This window comes from Dunckerocampus dactyliophorus, chromosome 8 (genome assembly GCF_027744805.1).
Source record: "Dunckerocampus dactyliophorus isolate RoL2022-P2 chromosome 8, RoL_Ddac_1.1, whole genome shotgun sequence".
In the NCBI taxonomy this organism is placed as follows: Eukaryota; Metazoa; Chordata; class Actinopteri; order Syngnathiformes; family Syngnathidae; genus Dunckerocampus; species Dunckerocampus dactyliophorus.
Genome location: NC_072826.1, coordinates 31,871,786 through 31,893,342, shown reverse-complemented (window position 1 = coordinate 31,893,342; position 21,557 = coordinate 31,871,786). Strand labels below are relative to the sequence as shown.

General features: G+C 40.8%; 1 protein-coding gene across 3 annotated transcripts in view; it reads right to left on the bottom strand.

Moving 5' to 3' along the window:
* Positions 1–21,035, bottom strand: part of myh7ba (myosin, heavy chain 7B, cardiac muscle, beta a) — a 32,837-nt gene extending 11,802 nt beyond the window's left edge. Inside the window, exons 1-23 of one of the 3 annotated variants that reach the window (XM_054785635.1) lie at positions 20,663–21,035; positions 19,906–20,009; positions 19,693–19,836; positions 19,442–19,598; positions 19,328–19,355; positions 19,065–19,161; positions 18,574–18,597; positions 18,402–18,494; positions 17,295–17,358; positions 13,193–13,291; positions 13,023–13,126; positions 12,806–12,944; positions 12,606–12,724; positions 12,277–12,426; positions 12,013–12,183; positions 10,780–10,959; positions 10,572–10,704; positions 10,409–10,482; positions 10,084–10,171; positions 3,917–4,034; positions 2,656–2,779; positions 2,429–2,565; positions 18–273 (exon numbers count right to left, since the gene is read on the bottom strand). In XM_054785635.1, the coding sequence (XP_054641610.1) occupies positions 18–273; positions 2,429–2,565; positions 2,656–2,779; positions 3,917–4,034; positions 10,084–10,171; positions 10,409–10,482; positions 10,572–10,704; positions 10,780–10,959; positions 12,013–12,183; positions 12,277–12,426; positions 12,606–12,724; positions 12,806–12,944; positions 13,023–13,126; positions 13,193–13,291; positions 17,295–17,358; positions 18,402–18,494; positions 18,574–18,597; positions 19,065–19,161; positions 19,328–19,355; positions 19,442–19,598; positions 19,693–19,836; positions 19,906–20,009; positions 20,663–20,759 (2,700 nt within the window). In that variant the 5' untranslated portion in view covers positions 20,760–21,035. Of the gene's footprint in view, positions 1–17; positions 274–2,428; positions 2,566–2,655; positions 2,780–3,916; positions 4,035–10,083; positions 10,172–10,408; positions 10,483–10,571; positions 10,705–10,779; positions 10,960–12,012; positions 12,184–12,276; positions 12,427–12,605; positions 12,725–12,805; positions 12,945–13,022; positions 13,127–13,192; positions 13,292–17,294; positions 17,359–18,401; positions 18,495–18,573; positions 18,598–19,064; positions 19,162–19,327; positions 19,356–19,441; positions 19,599–19,692; positions 19,837–19,905; positions 20,010–20,662 lie in introns of those variants that run through there. The other 2 variants (XM_054785636.1, XM_054785637.1) reach the window with 2 other exon arrangements.
* Positions 21,036–21,557: the final 522 nt, after the last annotated feature.

Here is a 21,557-nt window from a genome sequence, read left to right as displayed (position 1 = left end):
TGGGAATAAACGCTTACCGCCTGCAGCTGGAGAGAGAGGTCGTTCTTCTCTTGGATTAGGCTGACCTGCCGCTCCTCCAGCTCCTTACGCTTGACCTCGGATTTCTCCAAGGCCTCCTTCAGCTGAGCCATCTCCTCCTTCAGAGCGGCCAGCTCCTTCTCTGTGGCCGCACTTCTCAGAAGGGGCTTGATCTTGAAGAAGAGCTTCATCCAAGGCCAGTGCTTGACTGTGTTAAAGGCCCGAATGTTCCACTGGATAATCATCAAAGCCTCCCTACAATCAATCCCAACATGATGGAGTGTCAGTATTAGGGGTGCAGTGTCAGCCTGGAGCAAACACTGAATGCTACATCCATATTTCATTTTTCTGTTTGCTGGACAATTCATTATGTGCCCGTTTTAAATATCAGTAAAGGTGCTTTCACAAAGGCTCAGCAGTTTTGCATGTTGTTCCCTTTCTAGAGCGAAAATGAAGCCAACCGTGACCTTAAAGCCAACCTTTCATTCAAACTGATACAATCAAAGTTCAACTCCTCTATAGATAAATAATACAGGCTTGACATATGCAACAACACATCTTATGATTTACTGTTCAAAAATATGTATTTATTTTCACTCGTCTATTTTATTCATTAAAAACTCAACTTTTCAATCAGCTTATCAATGTAATATTACTCTTTATGTTTTCTTAAACACAAACATTTGGTAATGAGTTGGGGCGCGCCGATCCATCGGCCACCGATCAGTATCGGCCGATTTCCGTGAAAAAGCACGCCGATCCGCTTGGCCCCCATTGCGGCATTCCAGCCTATAGCGACCGTCTCCCGCCCACTTTGCCTTCACAAAGCCTAAACAAGCATGTCTGCCGTGTGGGAATTCCTGTCATTGTGAGAGTCATATCTAACTTCTCTAAAACGCTGAAAGGGGGGCGGGCACTTGGCAGGGTGTGGTGAGTTTTCCACGGCTCGCGATGTGATCATCTGTCGGGTGGCAGTGACAGTCTCAGGTCTAAGGCGGGTTCATTAAACATTTACACTTAAAGGGATAGTTGGGAGTTTTGGACATGAGCTTGTATGACATCCCCAGCAGCAGTGTAGTACATCAACAGAGACTTACCCCCCCACTTGGTCCCGTATGTCCAGTTCTTGTCGGACTTTGGTGATGAAGAACGTAAATCCAGGTGGTTGCTGGGTCATTTGAGTAAGTCGCTGTTGATGTACTACACTGCTAATGGGGGTGTCATACAACTTCATGTCCAAAAATCCCAACTATCCCTTCAATCTATGTGATTGGTATCGGTATTGGCCGATTTCACTCATGTCTGATCGGTGTCGGCAGCATAAAACCCTGATCGGAGCATATTTCTTCCTTCCTTCAGCAGCAGACTGTTACACCCACGGTGTAAGAAGGAGAGGTTCCGCAGGTCCTTCATACCGACCGCTGTCAGGCTCTACAACACCTGCACCACCTGAACCATGTTGTAGTCACTATGTATTCTTTACTTGCGTATCTTGCTTGCTGCTGTAACAAGTGAATTTCCCCGCTGTGGGATAAATAAAGTACATACAATACAATTTATTTATATTTGAAATAACGTGACGCACGTGGCCTCCACAGACATGGCATCTAGACAAGCTCATGAAGCTCAAGTGTAATTGTAGAGTTGTGTATTCTTTATTTAGTGACTTGCCCTTGATGCTGAGTAGCTGTAATCATACGTGGAAGGATGAGATGGTGCGAAACGATACACCCGACGCCGCTTTTGATGTTTCAGCACGGACCCCGCTGGGTTTAGTCTGGGTAGGATGGCTTCTCACAGCCCAAAATATGGAGCCACAACCCAATGCTCAAGGACTTCCCGTCAGTGTTTAGAGGGTGAATTTTAGTGGGTGCGCACACGACCCGGGTGACCGCAGGAGGCGGAGCGGCCTGATTTCATTCCACACCGGGTGCCCCTCAAAGGTGAGCGTCTGTGTTTTTATAGCAACCCAAACCTTCTGTCCGACGGCAGGCTTTAATCCTCCGTCACCCACCACACATCCCATCCACGCACTCGCTTAGAAGCACAGGCGCCGCGGACAAAAGGGGCCAGAGGCCATCGGGCATCCAAGAAGGGGGTTGTATTTTTAGGGAGGCCCTGGGCAGCTGCCGCCTGACACATGTCGCCATGTGGCGACGAGGACAGCGTCGGCATTGTTTGCTTGACTGGGAGGATGGAGTACGAGAGCGTGTACGTGTGCGGCGGTCACAGGACGTGCCTGGCAGCCATATAAGGGCGAGCACACGCCTCACGCACGCCGACAACACCGGCCTCGCATGCCACACGTGAAACAGCACTGAGGTGTAACGTATCACAAGATGATCCGGTTGCTATTGAGCCTGTTTGCTGAAGCAGCTGGTGGCTTTTTTCCTCTCTCTCATCTTCTTACCTCCTTTCCGTCATCTTCTTCAGCTCCATCCTCATGATTTTGCCTCGAGCGACGGCCTGCAGCAGCGTCAAAACTTTGGCCAGACGTTCGTCCCTCATTTCCTCCAGGTGACCCAGCAAGCCTGCCTTGAAGAACACCTATAGTGCAGGAAATAATAACAATACTGTTTATACATTATTCTTCATTCGTACTCAAAGTAACAGCTTCTTAGACGTTGTGCCTTCTACCTTTGTGTGTCCAAATCTATACTGGTTATGGTCGATATCCAAGGAGGCCAGCAGCTTCTCTGCTCCTTTCCTGCTGTCCACAAACTTATCATCTGGGATGGCTTGTGGGTTCAGGATACGGTAGCTGAATGAATTTAACAGCATTTGATTGAGAATGATGTCTAGAAGCCACCATAAAGCCACACGCAATTCATAGGTTCTTGAAAGAAATGCACATTCTTTTCATTTGATTACAACTCAGTAGCTTACAACGACTTCACTTGTTCACCGTACGCCTTTTGACCCTTAAAGTCACCATGCACAAGTCCACCTGATAGCGCCAGCGCACTAGCCGACATTGTGGACATGCCAGGATTCAAGCGTGGACGGGGGAGTATTCGCCGCCTTCGGCACATTCTAAAAATACAATTACTGCAAACAAGTAGGCTAAAAACAACAGCAAAATAAAAAAACAAAACAATAATTTTACCAAAATAAAGTCAAAATATCAGATGAATGATGCCAGAATATTCATAATATTAGGAGAGAAAGTTCTTACAAAAATAAGTTGTATTGTAATTATACAAGAAGAGAGGAGAAGAGAAGAAAAAAAAAGAGAATAAGTTTTCGTTGTCAGACATTGTTGGCAGACATAATTGAAATGATGCAAATTAAATAAAAGGAAACATAATTAATGTTCATAATTACATAATTAAAGGGCTTCTAAAATACTTAGAATATTAAAGAAAAAAGTTTTTTGAAGTCATGATACTATGACGAACAAACAAAACTAAGTAGAAACGAGGAAAACTCAAAATGAATCAAATGAAACATATTATGGAAATAAAGTCATAGTACTGTGAGGGACAAAAAACAATATTGCATTTTAGTATTTGTCATTGTAAAAATTGACAGCAAAATGAATAAATGAGGAATAAAGTGTAATAAAAAGTACAGAGACAGTAATTCATAGTAATTACTATTGAAATACAATCTAAGCATACCTACATAGATTGGTTTACAAAATGTAAAATACCAAAGTGGCCCACGTATCCTTTGATTTTTCAGTATGCAGCCCTTGTGAAAACAGCGGGAAAAAACAGTGTGAACTATCATTGCAACTGTGGTGCAAGTCTGCTCCAAGAGAAAGAAATGACAAGCGTGTCAAATATAGTCCCAAGCTTCTTGTGACATCTCACACATGCACTCGGTGTCGCTATTTGAATGAAAAATGGGATGCAATGAAAGGGTGTGGACACGCCCCTCAGTGTGTCTTCCTTACCGTTGCTTAAACTCAGCGTAGAGGATGCGGTTGGGAAAGCCCTTCCTGCAGATCCTGATGCCCTCCAACACCCCGTTGCAGCGGAGCTGGTGCAGCACCAGAAAGGCGTCCATGATCCCTGCACAGTTTAAAGAGTTTGAATGAGTCCAGCTCGCACGCTGCACTTGAAGCAACCGTTTCTCACCTTTTTCCTAAAAAAGAAACTAGAATATCTTGTCTAGCAATAGTAAAGCTGGCCAAATCTTATGAAGATATTTTTGCCAAAAATTCTTGGAAATGGATTCTTCTTCAACAACAGATGAATTTATATTTATGTTCAATTAAGAATAAAACCAGTTTCTAAACTTTCTACATTTCACACAGGAAATATACAGCAGTGAAAGATTTGCTGATTTGGGTCCAATGTGGAGGCTGCACAGCATATTTCAAAGAGCGTACCGAGATTTATTATATTAAATCCAATATGACTCTCTTTAAAAAGAAAAGTTCCATAAATGTAATTTGCCTCATGCTTGGTGAAAAGCTCAGACCTCTGAAGAAGTAACCAACATAACTAACATGAAGAAGTAACCAACATAACCAACATAACTAACATGAAGAAGTAACCAACATAACTAACATGAAGAAGTAACCAACATAACCAACATAACTAACATGAAGAAGTAACTAACATAACTAACATGAAGAAGTAACCAACATAACCAACATAACTAACATGAAGAAGTAACTAACATAACTAACATGAAGAAGTAACCAACATAACCAACATAACTAACATGAAGAAGTAACTAACATAACTAACATGAAGAAGTAACCAACATAACCAACATAACTAACATGAAGAAGTAACCAACATAACTAACATGAAGTAACTAACATAACTAACATGAAGAAGTAACCAACATAACTAACACGAAGTAACTAACATAACTAACATGAAGAAGTAACCAACATAACTAACATGAAGTAACCAACATAACTAACATGAAGAAGTAACCAACATAACTAACATAACTAACATGAAGAAGTAACCAACTTAACTAACATGAAGAAATAACCAACTTAACTAACATGAAGTAACCAACATAACTAACATGAAGAAGTAACCAACATAACTAAAATAACTAACATGAAGAAGTAACTAACATAATTAATATGAAGAAGTAACCAACATAACTAACATAACTAACATGAAGAAGTAACTAATATAACCAACATAACTAACATGAAGAAGTAACCAACTTAACTAACATGAAGTAACCAACATAACTAACATGAAGAAGTAACCAACATAACTAACATAACTAACATGAAGAAGTAACCAACATAACTAACATGAAGTAACCAACATAACTAACATGAAGAAGTAACCAACTTAACTAACATGAAGTAACCAACATAACTAACATAACTAACATGAAGAAGTAACCAACATAACTAACATGAAGTAACTAACATAACTAACATGAAGAAGTAACCAACATAACTAACACGAAGTAACTAACATAACTAACATGAAGAAGTAACAGACATAACTAACATGAAGAAGTAACCAACATAACTAACATGAAGTAACCAACATAACTAACATGAAGAAGTAACCAACTTAACTAACATGAAGTAACCAACTTAACTAACATGAAGTAACCAACATAACTAACATAACTAACATGAAGAAGTAACCAACTTAACTAACATGAAGTAACTAACTTAACTAACATGAAGAAGTAACCAACTTAACTAACATGAAGTAACTAACTTAACTAACATGAAGAAGTAACCAACATAACTAACATGAAGTAACCAACTTAACTAACATGAAGAAGTAACCAACATAACTAACATAAAGTAACTAACTTAACTAACATGAAGAAGTAACCAACATAACTAACATAAAGTAACTAACTTAACTAACATGAAGAAGTAACCAACATAACTAACATAAAGTAACTAACTTAACTAACATGAAGAAGTAACCAACATAACTAACATAAAGTAACTAACTTAACTAACATGAAGAAGTAACCAACATAACTAACATGAAGTAACTAACTTAACTAACATGAAGAAGTAACCAACATAACTAACATGAAGAAGTAACTAACATAACCAACATAACTAACATGAAGAAGTAACCAACATAACTAACATGAAGTAACCAACTTAACTAACATGAATAAGTAACCAACATAACTAACATGAAGAAGTAACCAACTTAACTAACATGAAGTAACCAACATAACTAACATGAAGAAGTAACCAACATAACTAACATGAAGTAACCAACATAACTAACATGAAGAAGTAACCAACTTAACTAACATGAAGAAGTAACCAACATAACTAACATGAAGTGACTAACTTAACTAACATGAAGAAGTAACCAACATAACTAACATGAAGAAGTAACTAACTTAACTAACATGAAGTAACCAACATAACTAACATGAAGTAACCAACTTAACTAACATGAAGAAGTAACCAACATAACTAACATGAAGTAACCAACTTAACTAACATGAAGAAGTAACCAACATAACTAACATAAAGTAACTAACTTAACTAACATGAAGAAGTAACCAACATAACTAACATAAAGTAACTAACTTAACTAACATGAAGAAGTAACCAACATAACTAACATGAAGTAACTAACTTAACTAACATGAAGAAGTAACCAACATAACTAACATGAAGAAGTAACTAACATAACCAACATAACTAACATGAAGAAGTAACCAACATAACTAACATGAAGTAACCAACTTAACTAACATGAATAAGTAACCAACATAACTAACATGAAGAAGTAACCAACTTAACTAACATGAAGTAACCAACATAACTAACATGAAGAAGTAACCAACATAACTAACATGAAGTAACCAACATAACTAACATGAAGAAGTAACCAACTTAACTAACATGAAGAAGTAACCAACATAACTAACATGAAGTGACTAACTTAACTAACATGAAGAAGTAACCAACATAACTAACATGAAGAAGTAACTAACTTAACTAACATGAAGAAGTAACCAACATAACTAACATGAAGTAACCAACTTAACTAACATGAAGAAGTAACCAACATAACTAACATAAAGTAACCAACATAACTAACATGAAGAAGTAACCAACATAACTAACATGAAGTAACTAACTTAACTAACATGAAGAAGTAACCAACATAACTAACATAACTAACATGAAGAAGTAACCAACTTAACTAACATGAAGAAATAACCAACTTAACTAACATGAAGTAACCAACATAACTAACATGAAGAAGTAACCAACATAACTAAAATAACTAACATGAAGAAGTAACTAACATAATTAATATGAAGAAGTAACCAACATAACTAACATAACTAACATGAAGAAGTAACTAATATAACCAACATAACTAACATGAAGAAGTAACCAACTTAACTAACATGAAGTAACCAACATAACTAACATGAAGAAGTAACCAACATAACTAACATGAAGTAACCAACATAACTAACATGAAGAAGTAACCAACTTAACTAACATGAAGTAACCAACATAACTAACATAACTAACATGAAGAAGTAACCAACATAACTAACATGAAGTAACTAACTTAACTAACATGAAGAAGTAACCAACTTAACTAACATGAAGTAACTAACTTAACTAACATGAAGAAGTAACCAACATAACTAACATGAAGTAACCAACTTAACTAACATGAAGAAGTAACCAACATAACTAACATGAAGTAACTAACTTAACTAACATGAAGAAGTAACCAACATAACTAACATAAAGTAACTAACTTAACTAACATGAAGTAACCAACATAACTAACATGAAGTAACCAACTTAACTAACATGAAGAAGTAACCAACATAACTAACATGAAGAAGTAACTAACATAACCAACATAACTAACATGAAGAAGTAACCAACATAACTAACATGAAGTAACCAACTTAACTAACATGAAGAAGTAACCAACATAACTAACATGAAGAAGTAACCAACTTAACTAACATGAAGTAACCAACATAACTAACATGAAGTAACCAACATAACTAACATGAAGAAGTAACCAACTTAACTAACATGAAGAAGTAACCAACATAACTAACATGAAGTGACTAACTTAACTAACATGAAGAAGTAACCAACATAACTAACATGAAGAAGTAACTAACTTAACTAACATGAAGAAGTAACCAACATAACTAACATAAAGTAACTAACTTAACTAACATGAAGAAGTAACCAACATAACTAACATGAAGTAACCAACATAACTAACATGAAGAAGTAACTAACATAACAAACATGAAGAAGTAACTAACATAACCAACATAACTAACATGAAGAAGTAACTAATATAACCAACATAACTAACATGAAGAAGTAACCAACTTAACTAACATGAAGTAACCAACATAACTAACATGAAGAAGTAACCAACATAACTAACATGAAGTAACCAACATAACTAACATGAAGAAGTAACCAACTTAACTAACATGAAGTAACCAACATAACTAACATAACTAACATGAAGAAGTAACCAACATAACTAACATGAAGTAACTAACTTAACTAACATGAAGAAGTAACCAACTTAACTAACATGAAGTAACTAACTTAACTAACATGAAGAAGTAACCAACATAACTAACATGAAGTAACCAACTTAACTAACATGAAGAAGTAACCAACATAACTAACATGAAGTAACTAACTTAACTAACATGAAGAAGTAACCAACATAACTAACATAAAGTAACTAACTTAACTAACATGAAGTAACCAACATAACTAACATGAAGTAACCAACTTAACTAACATGAAGAAGTAACCAACATAACTAACATGAAGAAGTAACTAACATAACCAACATAACTAACATGAAGAAGTAACCAACATAACTAACATGAAGTAACCAACTTAACTAACATGAAGAAGTAACCAACATAACTAACATGAAGAAGTAACCAACTTAACTAACATGAAGTAACCAACATAACTAACATGAAGTAACCAACATAACTAACATGAAGAAGTAACCAACTTAACTAACATGAAGAAGTAACCAACATAACTAACATGAAGTGACTAACTTAACTAACATGAAGAAGTAACCAACATAACTAACATGAAGAAGTAACTAACTTAACTAACATGAAGAAGTAACCAACATAACTAACATAAAGTAACTAACTTAACTAACATGAAGAAGTAACCAACATAACTAACATGAAGTAACCAACATAACTAACATGAAGAAGTAACTAACATAACAAACATGAAGAAGTAACTAACATAACCAACATAACTAACATGAAGAAGTAACCAACATAACTAACATGAAGTAACCAACTTAACTAACATGAAGAAGTAACCAACATAACTAACATAAAGTAACTAACTTAACTAACATGAAGAAGTAACCAACATAACTAACATGAAGTAACCAACATAACTAACATGAAGAAGTAACTAACATAACAAACATGAAGAAGTAACTAACATAACCAACATAACTAACATGAAGAAGTAACCAACATAACTAACATGAAGTAACCAACATAACTAACATAAAGTAACCAACATAACTAACATGAAGAAGTAACCAACTTAACTAACATGAAGTAACTAACTTAACTAACATGAAGAAGTAACCAACATAACTAACATGCCCACATGAAGAGATGTTTGCTGCACGGCCTACAATGTTAGTTAGCATACACAATCGGGGGTTCAAACCTGCACACTCCCCCTGTGGGTGTTCTCTGTGTATGCTGGCTTCCTTCCACATTTCCACGATGTGTTTGATAGCTTAACAGGAGATGCTTCTCTGTAGGAAAATCTCTCTTCAAGAGTAATACTCCTGCATCTAGAATATGTCCGAACATTTAGCTTCAATGTAGCCTCACAAAAGCCACATTTATTTCAGTTTAGAGCATTTGGCTGACTTTAATCTAGCTATGTGATTAAGAACAACTTGCTTATTTTAGGACTCATTGTCTTCTTAAAAGTCACAAGATAAATATTCTAGATGTAAGAATTCTAGCCCCATTGGCAGAATTTTTATCTTGAAATAAGAAAAGTTGTCTCATTTTCATATCACTTGGGCTGTTTTTGCAGTGCGTGGTTTGCTTTGCTTATGTGGTCACCTGGCGTCTTGGTCTCGTTGGGGATGATGCAGCGCACAAAGTGGGGCTGAGTGCTGCGCAGGTTAGTCATCAGCTTGTTCAGATTTTCCTAAATGGAATAAGCAACATTGCAAATGAGGTCAAAAGGGTACACAAAAAAACCTTTCAACAATCCGTGCGAAAGTTGCGCGACCGATGCGATGCGAGAGGAGCCAGCACAGACTTAAAGTGATGTTCATGTGATCATTGCCCTAAACATCACTGCAAGTCTTAACTGCCTCCATCCCAGGGCTCCTCTGATGCAGCCTGTACGTGACATTTGGAGCTGTTCACAGCAGGAGCACACCTTGTGAAGCTGAGATACGGTCTGGAAGGAGGCAGCCTTCTTCCTCTTCTCCTTGCCTCCTGGCTTGGAATCAGCTGAGAAGCAAACGTTAGCACACGGATGACTTGGACCGCATCACAGGCACGCTCCTTTGTAGAAGTACAGTATATCACACCAAGTCTACCTGAATCTGAACCAATGTAATTCTCATAGAGAGATGCTAGCAGCTTGTTGGCTGACTTCTGGAAACACGCCACCACTGTCTCATTAAGTGGATCTTTGTTTTTGTCCAACCAGCCAATGATATTGTACGGCACCTGTCGAACAGATCAAATGTTAAACATACGAGTCAATCAGTCATGTAATAATACAGTAAAGGGGAAGACTCTCACCACTCCCGCGTAGTGCACCAGCTCAAAGTGAGTTTCGTACTTGCGCTTCTTGTCCGGTCGTGGCTTTTGGAAATTGGGAGACTTGCCGATGTGATTGTCGTACATCTTGGCTTTAAAGCTGCTGTCTGTGGCTTTTGGGAACATGCACTCCTCCTCAAGGATGGACATGATGCCAAGAGGCTGCAGGGACAACAACAGATTAGTTTGTTACTACAGCTGGTAAATCATTACACAGTTTTTCAATGACTTAATCCTGATTAATCACCATTAGAACTGCGTGTGAAATATGTTCATTGTTACCGAACCTCAGGAAGACAAAGATAAATGACACGACAGGATTCTATATAGAGTATCTGTGTTAATACTAATGGCTGCAGCAGTGGCACAACACTGGACCAGCTCTCCTACCGGTCTACAGTACATGTGCCTTGTGGACTTGGAAAAGGCATGGGACCGTGTCCCTCGCGGTGGCGACTTCGTGCCACTTGGTCCTTGTAGAACCGGAGCAGGAGCCTGGTTGGCATTGCCAGCAGTAAGTCCGGCCTGTTTCCGCTGAATGTTGGTCCCCGCCAAGGCTGCCCTTTGTCACCGGTTCTGTTCATCATTTTCATGGACAGAATTTCTAGGAGCAGCCAAGGCGTCGAGGGAGTCCAGTTCGGGGGTCTTACACTAGTCTCTTTAATAGAAGCAGCAATGAGGAGTTGCGTTCAAAGACATCACGTCATCGAAGGTAAATGTGTTTGTTTTAATATTTTCCGGCATACTTAAATGTAGCAAATCATACATCCCAATTAAGAATTACCCAGTGAGTGATAAGAATATCCACTTCATGTTCTTCTTTATCTTCCTGTTTATTTACACACACACACACACACACACATTGTAAGGCTGTTTTTGTGATGTTGGGAGTGTCCCTGAATGTATCTTACGTTCTTGCCGTGAGAAAGAGGAAGTGTGGTTGCCAGGATGAAGGGACTAGAGACGTGTGTGAGTTGGAGATACATTCAGTATATGCTGTTGGAACTCTACTGCTGTCGATGTGTTCGGGTCGCAATCAAGTCTGCCGTCGTAAGAGAGAGGCGTGCTCGCTCTGGTGCACATGCGTTGATGACACTACAAATGCAACCTCATGAATGAAATAAATGAGTTCCCGCCGTTAAGGCGTTATTTTTGACAGCCTTATTTGTTACAGTAAACAAAAGTTGCATCCTGATCATAAAAGGACTTGTCTACCTTCTCAATGAGATCAATACATGCTTGAAGGTCCAGGCCGAAGTCAATGAAGGTCCACTCGATGCCTTCCTTCTTGTACTCCTCCTGCTCCAGGATGAACATGTGATGATTGAAGAACTGTTGCAGTTTCTCATTGGTGAAGTTGATGCACAGCTGCTCGAAGCTGTTGAGCTGCAGTGAAGCATGAGAAGGAGGTTCACGCAAAGACCCTGACGAGTGTCAGTGTCCATACGGTGGAATGGCTCCCTGCGTACATCAACTTACGTCAAAGATCTCAAAACCAGCGATGTCCAGGACTCCTATGAAGAACTGGCGAGGCAGCGAGGTGTACAGGGTCCTGTTGATCCTTCCCACCAGCCATTTGAACATGCGGTCATATGTGGCTTTGGCCAGAGCGCCTACAGCATAGTTAACCTACAACACACACACACACACACACACACACACACATGTTCAGAGGGGTGCAGCTGTCTTTCACACTTATAGCATCAGTTGCTTGGAGACCAGCGAGTGTATTGATGGAGTGAGGATTATCATCCTTCTTGTGCACACTCATGCCCCACTGATGTGTGTGTGCGTGTGTGTGTCCTCACCTGTTCAACATTCTGCCCCTTCACCACGTACTCATTGCCCACCTTCACCCTCGGGTGTAGGAGGCCTTTGATGAGGTCGGCTGAACTGACCCCCATCAGGTACGAGGCCTTGTCCGCACCTGACAAAAACAGCAACAAATCACACAGACTTGTTCTGAACACTTTTTCTTCCATCGTTTTTGCCCACTGTGAGTTCTCACTTTCAGTGCCGTCGGCCTCCGCCTGCTCCTCGCGCTGCTTTTGCTTGAACTTCATGTTGCCGAAGTGCATTATGGCTCCGACTATTTTATAGCAGCCGTACTTCTCGTCAGGCAGGAAGCCCAGGATGTCCATGGCGTGCTGCGTAGAGGCACGGCGAGGTTCTTATCTAATGTAGGCCAACATAGAATATGGGAAGAGGTCATCTCCAGCTCTTACGTCAGTGGCCATCAGCTCCTGTCCATCATCCAGGTTCTCCACAGTGGTCACCCCCTGGGAGCAGAAGTGATAGTCGTACGGGTTGGAAGACACCAGCAGCATGTCTACAACAAAGAATGACATATGTCACATATCACGCACTCCATGAAGGTCAGCAACGAGGGACCCACCTAAAAGTTCTGGTTTCTTCTGAGACATGATCTGGTAGTAGATGTGGTAGCTCCTCTCACCCGGCTGCTGGAAAATAACTCTGGATTTTTCCAGAAGATCTGAGGAGCAGAGCGTAGCGCTATGAAAAATCCAAATGAAGCTTTTAAAAAATGTACGTTTGTAAGCACAAACCACCGTAAACCGAGGAGCACCTGTAGGATGAGGGCCAATGAAAAACAAGACAACGGCCCCGAGGCTGCACTTTGGATTCCCCCGCTCTGACCAAAGGACATTTGACTGGTAAAAAGCGGCCACCTTTCTACAACATCCCACTCCACCGGGTTCTGTTTACTAGTCCACTAAATGACAGAAATGTGAGAGAGACCTTCACTGGCCTGCTCGCCACCCCTCGTTTTAACATGACTACTTTGGGTGCTCAGGCTTTCGGCTGCTCAGCCCCCAGACTCTGGAAGGCTCTTCCGCTACACATCTGTCTACTGGACTCTGTCCATATTTTTAAATCACAACTCAACACCCACCTCTGCAAGACTGCTTACTCCTCGTGACCTTGGACTTTTAGTATCGAGTGTCTGGCTCTTCCTCCTTTGCTTTATTCGGATTTTTATTTCTATGTTTTATTGTGATTATTTTATTGCATCTAAGGGACATCTAACGGTGTTTTGAAAGGCGCCAACAAATAAAATGTATTATTTTTATTGTGATTAACCAAGAAAAGAGGGCTTATAATTTATCCACCTGTACTGTGGATATCCATCCATCCATCCATCCATCCATCCATCCATCCATCCACCCATCCATCCATCCACCCATCCATCCATCCATCCATCCATCCATCCACCCATCCATCCATCCACCCATCCATCCATCCACCCACCCATCCATCCATCCATCCATCCATCCATCCACCCATCCATCCATCCATCCATCCACCCATCCATCCATCCACCCATCCATCCATCCACCCATCCATCCATCCATCCATCCACCCACCCACCCATCCATCCATCCACCCACCCATCCATCCATCCATCCATCCATCCACCCATCCATCCATCCACCCATCCATCCATCCATCCATCCATCCATCCACCCATCCATCCATCCATCCATCCATCCATCCATCCACCCATCCATCCATCCACCCATCCATCCATCCATCCATCCATCCATCCATCCACCCACCCATCCATCCATCCATCCATCCACCCATCCATCCATCCATCCATCCACCCATCCATCCATCCACCCATCCATCAATCCCTCCACCCATCCATCCATCTTCTATGCCTCTTATTAGGGTCGCAGGCATGCTGGAGCCTATCCCAGCTGACTTTGGGCGCCAGGCGGGGTACACCCAGGACTGGTGTCCAGCCAATGGCAGGGCACATATAGACAAACACTCACATTCATACCTATGGACAATTTAGAGTCTCCAATGAAGCTAACATGCATGTTTTTGGAATGTGGGAGGAAACCGGAGTACCCAGAAAACCCCCCCACACATGGGGAGAACATGCAAACTCCACACAGAAATGCCCAACAGAGATTCCAAGCCAGAGCTTCCCATCTCCTGGCTATGTGGCCAACATGCTAACCACTAGACCACCGTGCGGCCCCACCGTGGATACGATATAAAAAAAAGATAGATTATGTTGTAATTTCTCAAATCTTAATAAAGCCTTTTGGGAGTGGGGGGGGTTTGTACATGTGTACTAGAAATCTTGGTGCCTGACGTTTATGCTCTGTAAGTGGCGTGAAAAAGACGGACGGATGACGTAGATGTCACGCTAGAAACTGGTGACCAGATGTAGACGCGTTCTGCACGTGCGTACAAGCGGTTGTGTTTCCGTTATGCTCCAAATGATACACAAATACTTTTAAAGACTTTAAAAAACAAAAAACATGCACATCATGACCAACTATGCAAAACAATTGACAAATAAAGAAGAAGAAAGTAAAAACTCTATAGGAAACCATGATTAGCTTGCTGTTTTTAAGGATGCCATGCTTTATTTGATGTCACTAATAGATGGTCACATGGCTACAAGAACATGTGAAATTCTCTTTTCATTGTGTAGATGATCATTTTGATGATGGTTATGTATCCCGTTTAGGCAAATAACATGACAATGCAATTGAATAGAATTGTTAGAAAAATGAGAAAGTCAGCATATTTATAAATGCTATCATTATTATTCTTATTGGAATATATGAGCTGGCATGGGTGTGGTAGGTGGTGATATCAAGGTGCTTGTTGGTGTGGCCATTAGTCATGTAACTAATTGAAACTAATGTGTGCCGATTGGGCAATAAATCAACGAAAAGCAGTTAAATTGCATTTTCTGCAATTATTTTCAGATGGCAAAGATATACACCGTATTTTCACGACCATAAGGCACACTTAAAAGTCTAAAACCGGATGTTTTTTTCACACGCGTCACCACCAATGAAGCAAATGAACTTGGAGCTTAACATCATTCCTGGAGGCTTGACGAAGGAACTCCAACCGCTGGACATCGGTGTAAACACGGCGTTTAAATTGAAGTTGCGAGCGGCGTGGGAGAGATGGATGACAGCTAGCGAACACAGCTTCACTAATGGATTGTGGATGCTTGGGCTAACGTGTCTGATGCACTGTTGTTGGAGCTTTCACAAAAGCCAGCATCATTTCTGAGGCGCCGCACGGCAACGAGACTGACTGACAATGACGACAGGGAACCTGGCGTGTTTCATGGAGAACTTGCCCCGCTGTTCATTTGGGATATAGGAGATGAGGACTTTGATGGATTTGTGAATGAGAATTGATCAAAAATAAAGTACATTGTTAAATACTTCAATAATGTGGCTTTGCTTGTTGCTCTGCTGCCGCCTGTCTGCCATTTGTCCGCAGTGCACCTCAGCTGGCTTGGGCGGAGACGCCGGAGCGCACCTGCGGGCAATCATCAATCTGGGGTTCCTCTTAAACAAGGCAGCAGCAGCTCACCTTTGCCAGATTGTACTCACCTGCTACCCTGTTACTTTCCCCTGCTTTCTGGCTCCTGTGTTTGCTTGCATTACCTTCTCTGTGTGTATCAGTATTCCTGTCTGGTTTGCCTGCAGTGATTTTTGTTTTACTTCTAGCCTTTTTTCCTGACAGCCTTAGGCTGTCAGTGTTTTTTGTTAGCATACCTTCTAGTGGATTTTCCTTTGTTTGTATTTTCACCTCGTGGACACCTTGTGTTATTAAATCGTTTTGCTTTCCAAGTTTTTGCTCATGTTTTGCATTGGGATCCTATTTTTCCTGCCGTGGCATCTGCCACTGTTGACAAAGTACAGCCCAACTCAGTTTTGCGCTCGCTGGCTTTTTAAAAACATACAATAGCATGCATGCTAGCATATTGTAGCATCGCTGGGAGCACTTCCTGTTCCCCAGCGTGCTTTGCGGTAGTAAAGTGGTGCACATGCTCTTAAAGTTACATGTTTGAGCTACATAGTTGTTACTTATTGTTCTGCAAAAGTAGCGGTAGTGTCTTGTCTGTTTTTGCGTTGCTGTGTGATGTTTTTAGTTGTGCACCATGACTGAGACTGTTGTGTTGAGTGATGACCATCCTGATTTCAAGTGGGTTTGATAAACTGCATGAGAGTTCTGCTCTTAATTTATCTGAAGAAATAAAGCATTGTCGCTTCCTCACTGACTTCTGAGCGACACTGTATGTGTTAGCGTGCATACATGCAGCTAATAGTACGGCCTTGTGTATGTGTTAAATACAGGAATAGCACCTGGAACTGAGGCTGCGCCTTTTAATACAGTGCGCTTTATGGTCGTGAAAATACGATAGTGGTCGGGGATTTATTGTGCATTTATCGTTATCGAGGTAAAACCACCCAGTTTATCGTGACATTGATTTGAGGTCATGTGGCCCAGCCCTAGTTGAAAGGTGGTTCTGAATTTGAAATCCCTGCTTTATACCTTCTGACCACGTTTACAAATACCGTGCACTTTCAGAGTTGTAAATGTTTGAGGCTCGTGTTGATTAAACAATGAGTACGCGTACACGTACACATACCAATCCTCACATGAATGATCCCCAATAAAATGAAAAATAAATGACAGTAACTTACATATGTCAATGTCAGCAGAAGCCAGTTTGCCCGTGGGACCAAAGTGGATCCTGATAAACTTTCCCTATAGAAAAAAGAGCAGATTTTAGTGCAAAGCAAAATAATGAAACAATATAAGTCATGATGAAGATAACAATAAAAACAACTCATTATAAAATCAATTCCCGAGAGAAAGGGTGTCCAAAGTGCGTCCGGAGGCCATTTGCGGCCCGCGGCTGTGATTTTATCAGCCCGCCGCACAGTCTAAAAATGTAATTTAACAAGGAAACTTAAAAGAAAAAAAAACAGCAGCAAAAATTGGATTTTGATTGATTGGGAAAACCAATCAAAAGTCAAAATATTAAGAAAATCTAGCAAGGAAAAAAAGCCAAAATCTCACAAGAATAAAGTCATAGTAGGAGGAAAAATGTCATTTTAGTAGCATGAAGTTGAAATATTCAAGAAAAAAGTTTTTTTGTTTTTTTTTTAAGTCAAAAGCAATGAATAAAGATACACATTTTGGAAACTTAGTTTGGGGGTAAATTTATAACATGGTGAGATAGGCTCCAGCATACCCCCCCGCGACCCTAAACAGGAGAAGCAATATTTGGAATATATATCAAATATTTGGAACATATTTGGAAAATTATACCAAAAAAAAAATCAACAGCGGAAATTTAAGTATAGTAAAGTAAAGTGAAAATGTTAAGAGCAAAAAATAGAATAAACCTGAGGAATGAGGAAAAGTATCATTTTAGTAACAATGTGGAAATGAAGAACAAATACATGATTGCTTTAAAAGACATCACGTTATCATCATGAGGAGGAAATTTACAGGAGGAAAGTTGAAATGAAATAGTTGGAAAAAAACCCAAAAAACAGCAGAAATGGAAAAAAAAGTCATAATCGAATGAAGAACAAAAGTTGCAATTTTTTTTTGAGTCGCATTTCACCTCCAGTATATCACAAAGCTGAAATGCACTTTTTTTCTTGAGCGACATACAACGTCTTAGCATATCTACATGTGTTGCTTTACTAAATGTCAAAGTTCTTTCATTTTTCAGTACGTGGCCCTCGCTGGAAAAAGTTTGGACACCCCTGCCCTAGAGGTGTTTTTCAAGTCCTCACAAAACGGGATGAGTTGTCATTCCTCAATGTTTTGGCATTCCCAAACGCCTCCATAGCAGGGTTGGCCTCAATGATTTGATCTTCCAAAGTCCCCTGAAAGACAGCAAAAATGTACGGACACCCTGATGCATCGCTGACTGTTTTAAAAAGACGGCGAGCGGATGTCACTCACCCCCGTCTTGGTGGCAGGACCCTGCTGCGAGGAGAGAAAGCAAAAAGTGTGTGAGAGCGACATCGTGTTCATGCCGCTTTCACCACAGGGGACCAGCCGAAACATTAGCAACTGGTGGTTAAAGCAATGGTATCCTTGTTTTACATGAGGAAGCGTGGGTGACGACAAAGAAAAATCCAAAATGGAAGAAAAACTTTAGAAAATATCTGCAGCAAAACAAAAATGAGGGGATAGAAAAATCATTGCGAATTCAACAAGACAGCATGTCAGCATGTCAAAGGGGCTGCACAGCACATGAGGGTGAACACATGAATGGAATCAGTTATGTATGGGAATACAATAAAGGATTCCTGGTGTGAAAAAAAAAAAGACAAAAACAAAAACAAAAAGGAAAATGAAAACAAAATGCAGCACAAAAAAAAGAATCCAAATAAAAAGGATTGGAAAAGGGAGGAGAAGAAGAAAAATATGTGTTGCCATGTTGGCCTTACTGCTTTCTTAGCAGATGCTTCCCCAAGAGCTGCCACAATGGCAAAATACTGAATGACACGTTTCGTGTTGACAGTTTTGCCAGCACCGGATTCTCCGCTAGGAGTGCGAAAAATGACAGGTGAAAGGAGGGCAGAGAACTAGCAAAAGAAAAGCAAAAAAAAGGTAAAAAAGGAAAAATACCTTTATGAATTGCCAGCTACTGTATGTGTCATTAAAGTCAACTGCTTTCTAGAAATGTTTGGAGGAAGCAGTGGATACATACGTGATGAGCATGGACTGGTTCTCCCGATCTGAAAAGGACACCGTTTGTCTTATTAATATGCATGCGCACGTTGTATGCTGTGTTCTGTGTGTGTGTGTGTGTGTGAGCACTCACTGCGCAGCATGTCGTTGTAGGCATTGTCTGCGATGGAGTAGATGTGTGGCGGCGCCTCAGAGCGGCGTTTGCCTTTGTAGACGGCAACCACAGGGGCCGTGTAGACCGGCAGCCATTTGTACGGGTTCACCGTAACACAGAAGAGGCCCGAGTATGTCTGAGGTGACGCCAGGGCACGCGATTCATCAACTTTCACCGAGTTCCAAAAGGTCAGTGAAAGCCACAAGGGCTGGGGGTGAGCGTATACTCACGTAGATCATCCAGGACGAGTAGCGTCTGCGCAGGTTGAAGAGGACAGAGGCCTCGTTGAGGTGTGTCAACATGGCCATGTCTTCTATCATGTCATACTTGGGGGGGTTCATCTGCTGGATGTCGCCATCCCTCACCGTGCGGGTCTGCGCAAACATGACAAGAATGAGGCTCCAGAAGAACAACGTGTGCAGTTCCTGTTCCGTGCGCTGTACCTTCCCATCTTTGGTCTGAACGATGACTTTGTCACCAGCGAGCTCCTTGATCTCAATTTCGATGTACGCCTCTTTCTCGTCAGGGATCCACGCTCGTTTCTTACCTACAAGACAGACGACACCCCAAATGATTTTGTTTAACGATGGGAGAAAAAGAGAAAATGATCCTAAAGAGAAAAACAACACATAGAAATAATGCGTTCATACACAGAGTCTCCGTGCACTCCCACCGCATGTTGGGTTGGTTGGACAGCCTAAATGAGTGCTTGTTTGTCTGTATGTGCTCTGTGATTGGCTGATGGTGACAACGGGCCAAGCTGTGACCCTAATAAGCAACTAATAACTAATAAGTGGTATAGAAAATGGATGCATACAAGTGCATAAAAAATATGACTCCGTTCATTTTTCCATGTAATATGCTGCATGTAAATGTATAATAGACATCGGCAATGGGATCCAATGACACAATCATACTAAGCCATGCTGTGATACTATTATTCAAATATTATGATACCTCATTTTACTACCCACCTGCAAATGCTCATCAACAACCCACATTTCATTCTATTTGTATTCATTTCTTGTGATGCTAATTTTTCCTTTAGAAAAAAAGACTTTTTGCACTTCCTCCTTTAGATTTGATTGAATTAGTTACATTTCTGCAACCTATAAAACAGCTAAAAGGGGATGTTTTCTTGCACATCATTTCACAAGTGCCACAACACACTCCTATGTGATACCGTGGAAAGAAGCCTACCGTCAAAAGCGACGGTCTGCAGCGCCAGTTGCTCCAACTCAGACTTGCGTAAAAACGGCGCCGCTTCACCGAACTCCTTTATGTCAAAATGAGACATGGCTCCGACTCCTCACCGGGCCCGGTCAGACAGACGGCTGGGGTTGCTTGGATGGAAATGCAATACTGTAAAGCACGTTAGGGTTTTATCTGTCTATTTTAGGCGCTTGAGGTGAAATGCAAAGGCGTCAAAGTAAAGCCAAACTATGAAAATACTCTCCAAACTGTGACACAACACCACCTCGGACGAAGAGAAACAGACAATCGCAATAGCAGAATGAAGAAAGATGAATAAAAGACGTCGGCACCGTGAATGACCGAGGACACGCGCCGTGCGTAAAAGTGGAACCTACCAAAAGAAATGCGCAAAGTTGCCCGCTGACGAGGAAATAACAGCAGGGCGAGAAGTGCCGTCCTTTATAGTGTGTGGTCAAGGTCACGGTCAGCGGACATTTGTCCCTCATTTGTTTATGCCACCTCCTTCGGCGCCCATTGGTGCGGAGAGCCCGTCTCAATTGACACAAAAGGAAAGCCACGTTTTTGTCATTGCCTGCTATTTTGGTAGCTCGCTTATTAGCACGCCGAGAGAGGACGTAGTTGCATCCCAACGTTTCAGGACGGTCCACTCCTGTCACCAAGTCAAATCACAGTGACGTCATTACCACGTGCAGGCATTGAAAATGCGGATGAAGCCATCCTTATGGTTGTAAGGTGGTCTCGTGTTGTGCTTGCTATTGTGCTGGCCTCTGTGAGGATGCAACCTTAGAGGAGATTATTTCAGGAGCTGTGGGGCATTAAACAAGCATCTATAAATACGCAAGCTTTTATTAATAGAGAGAAAGATGGTGTGGGCGGCACC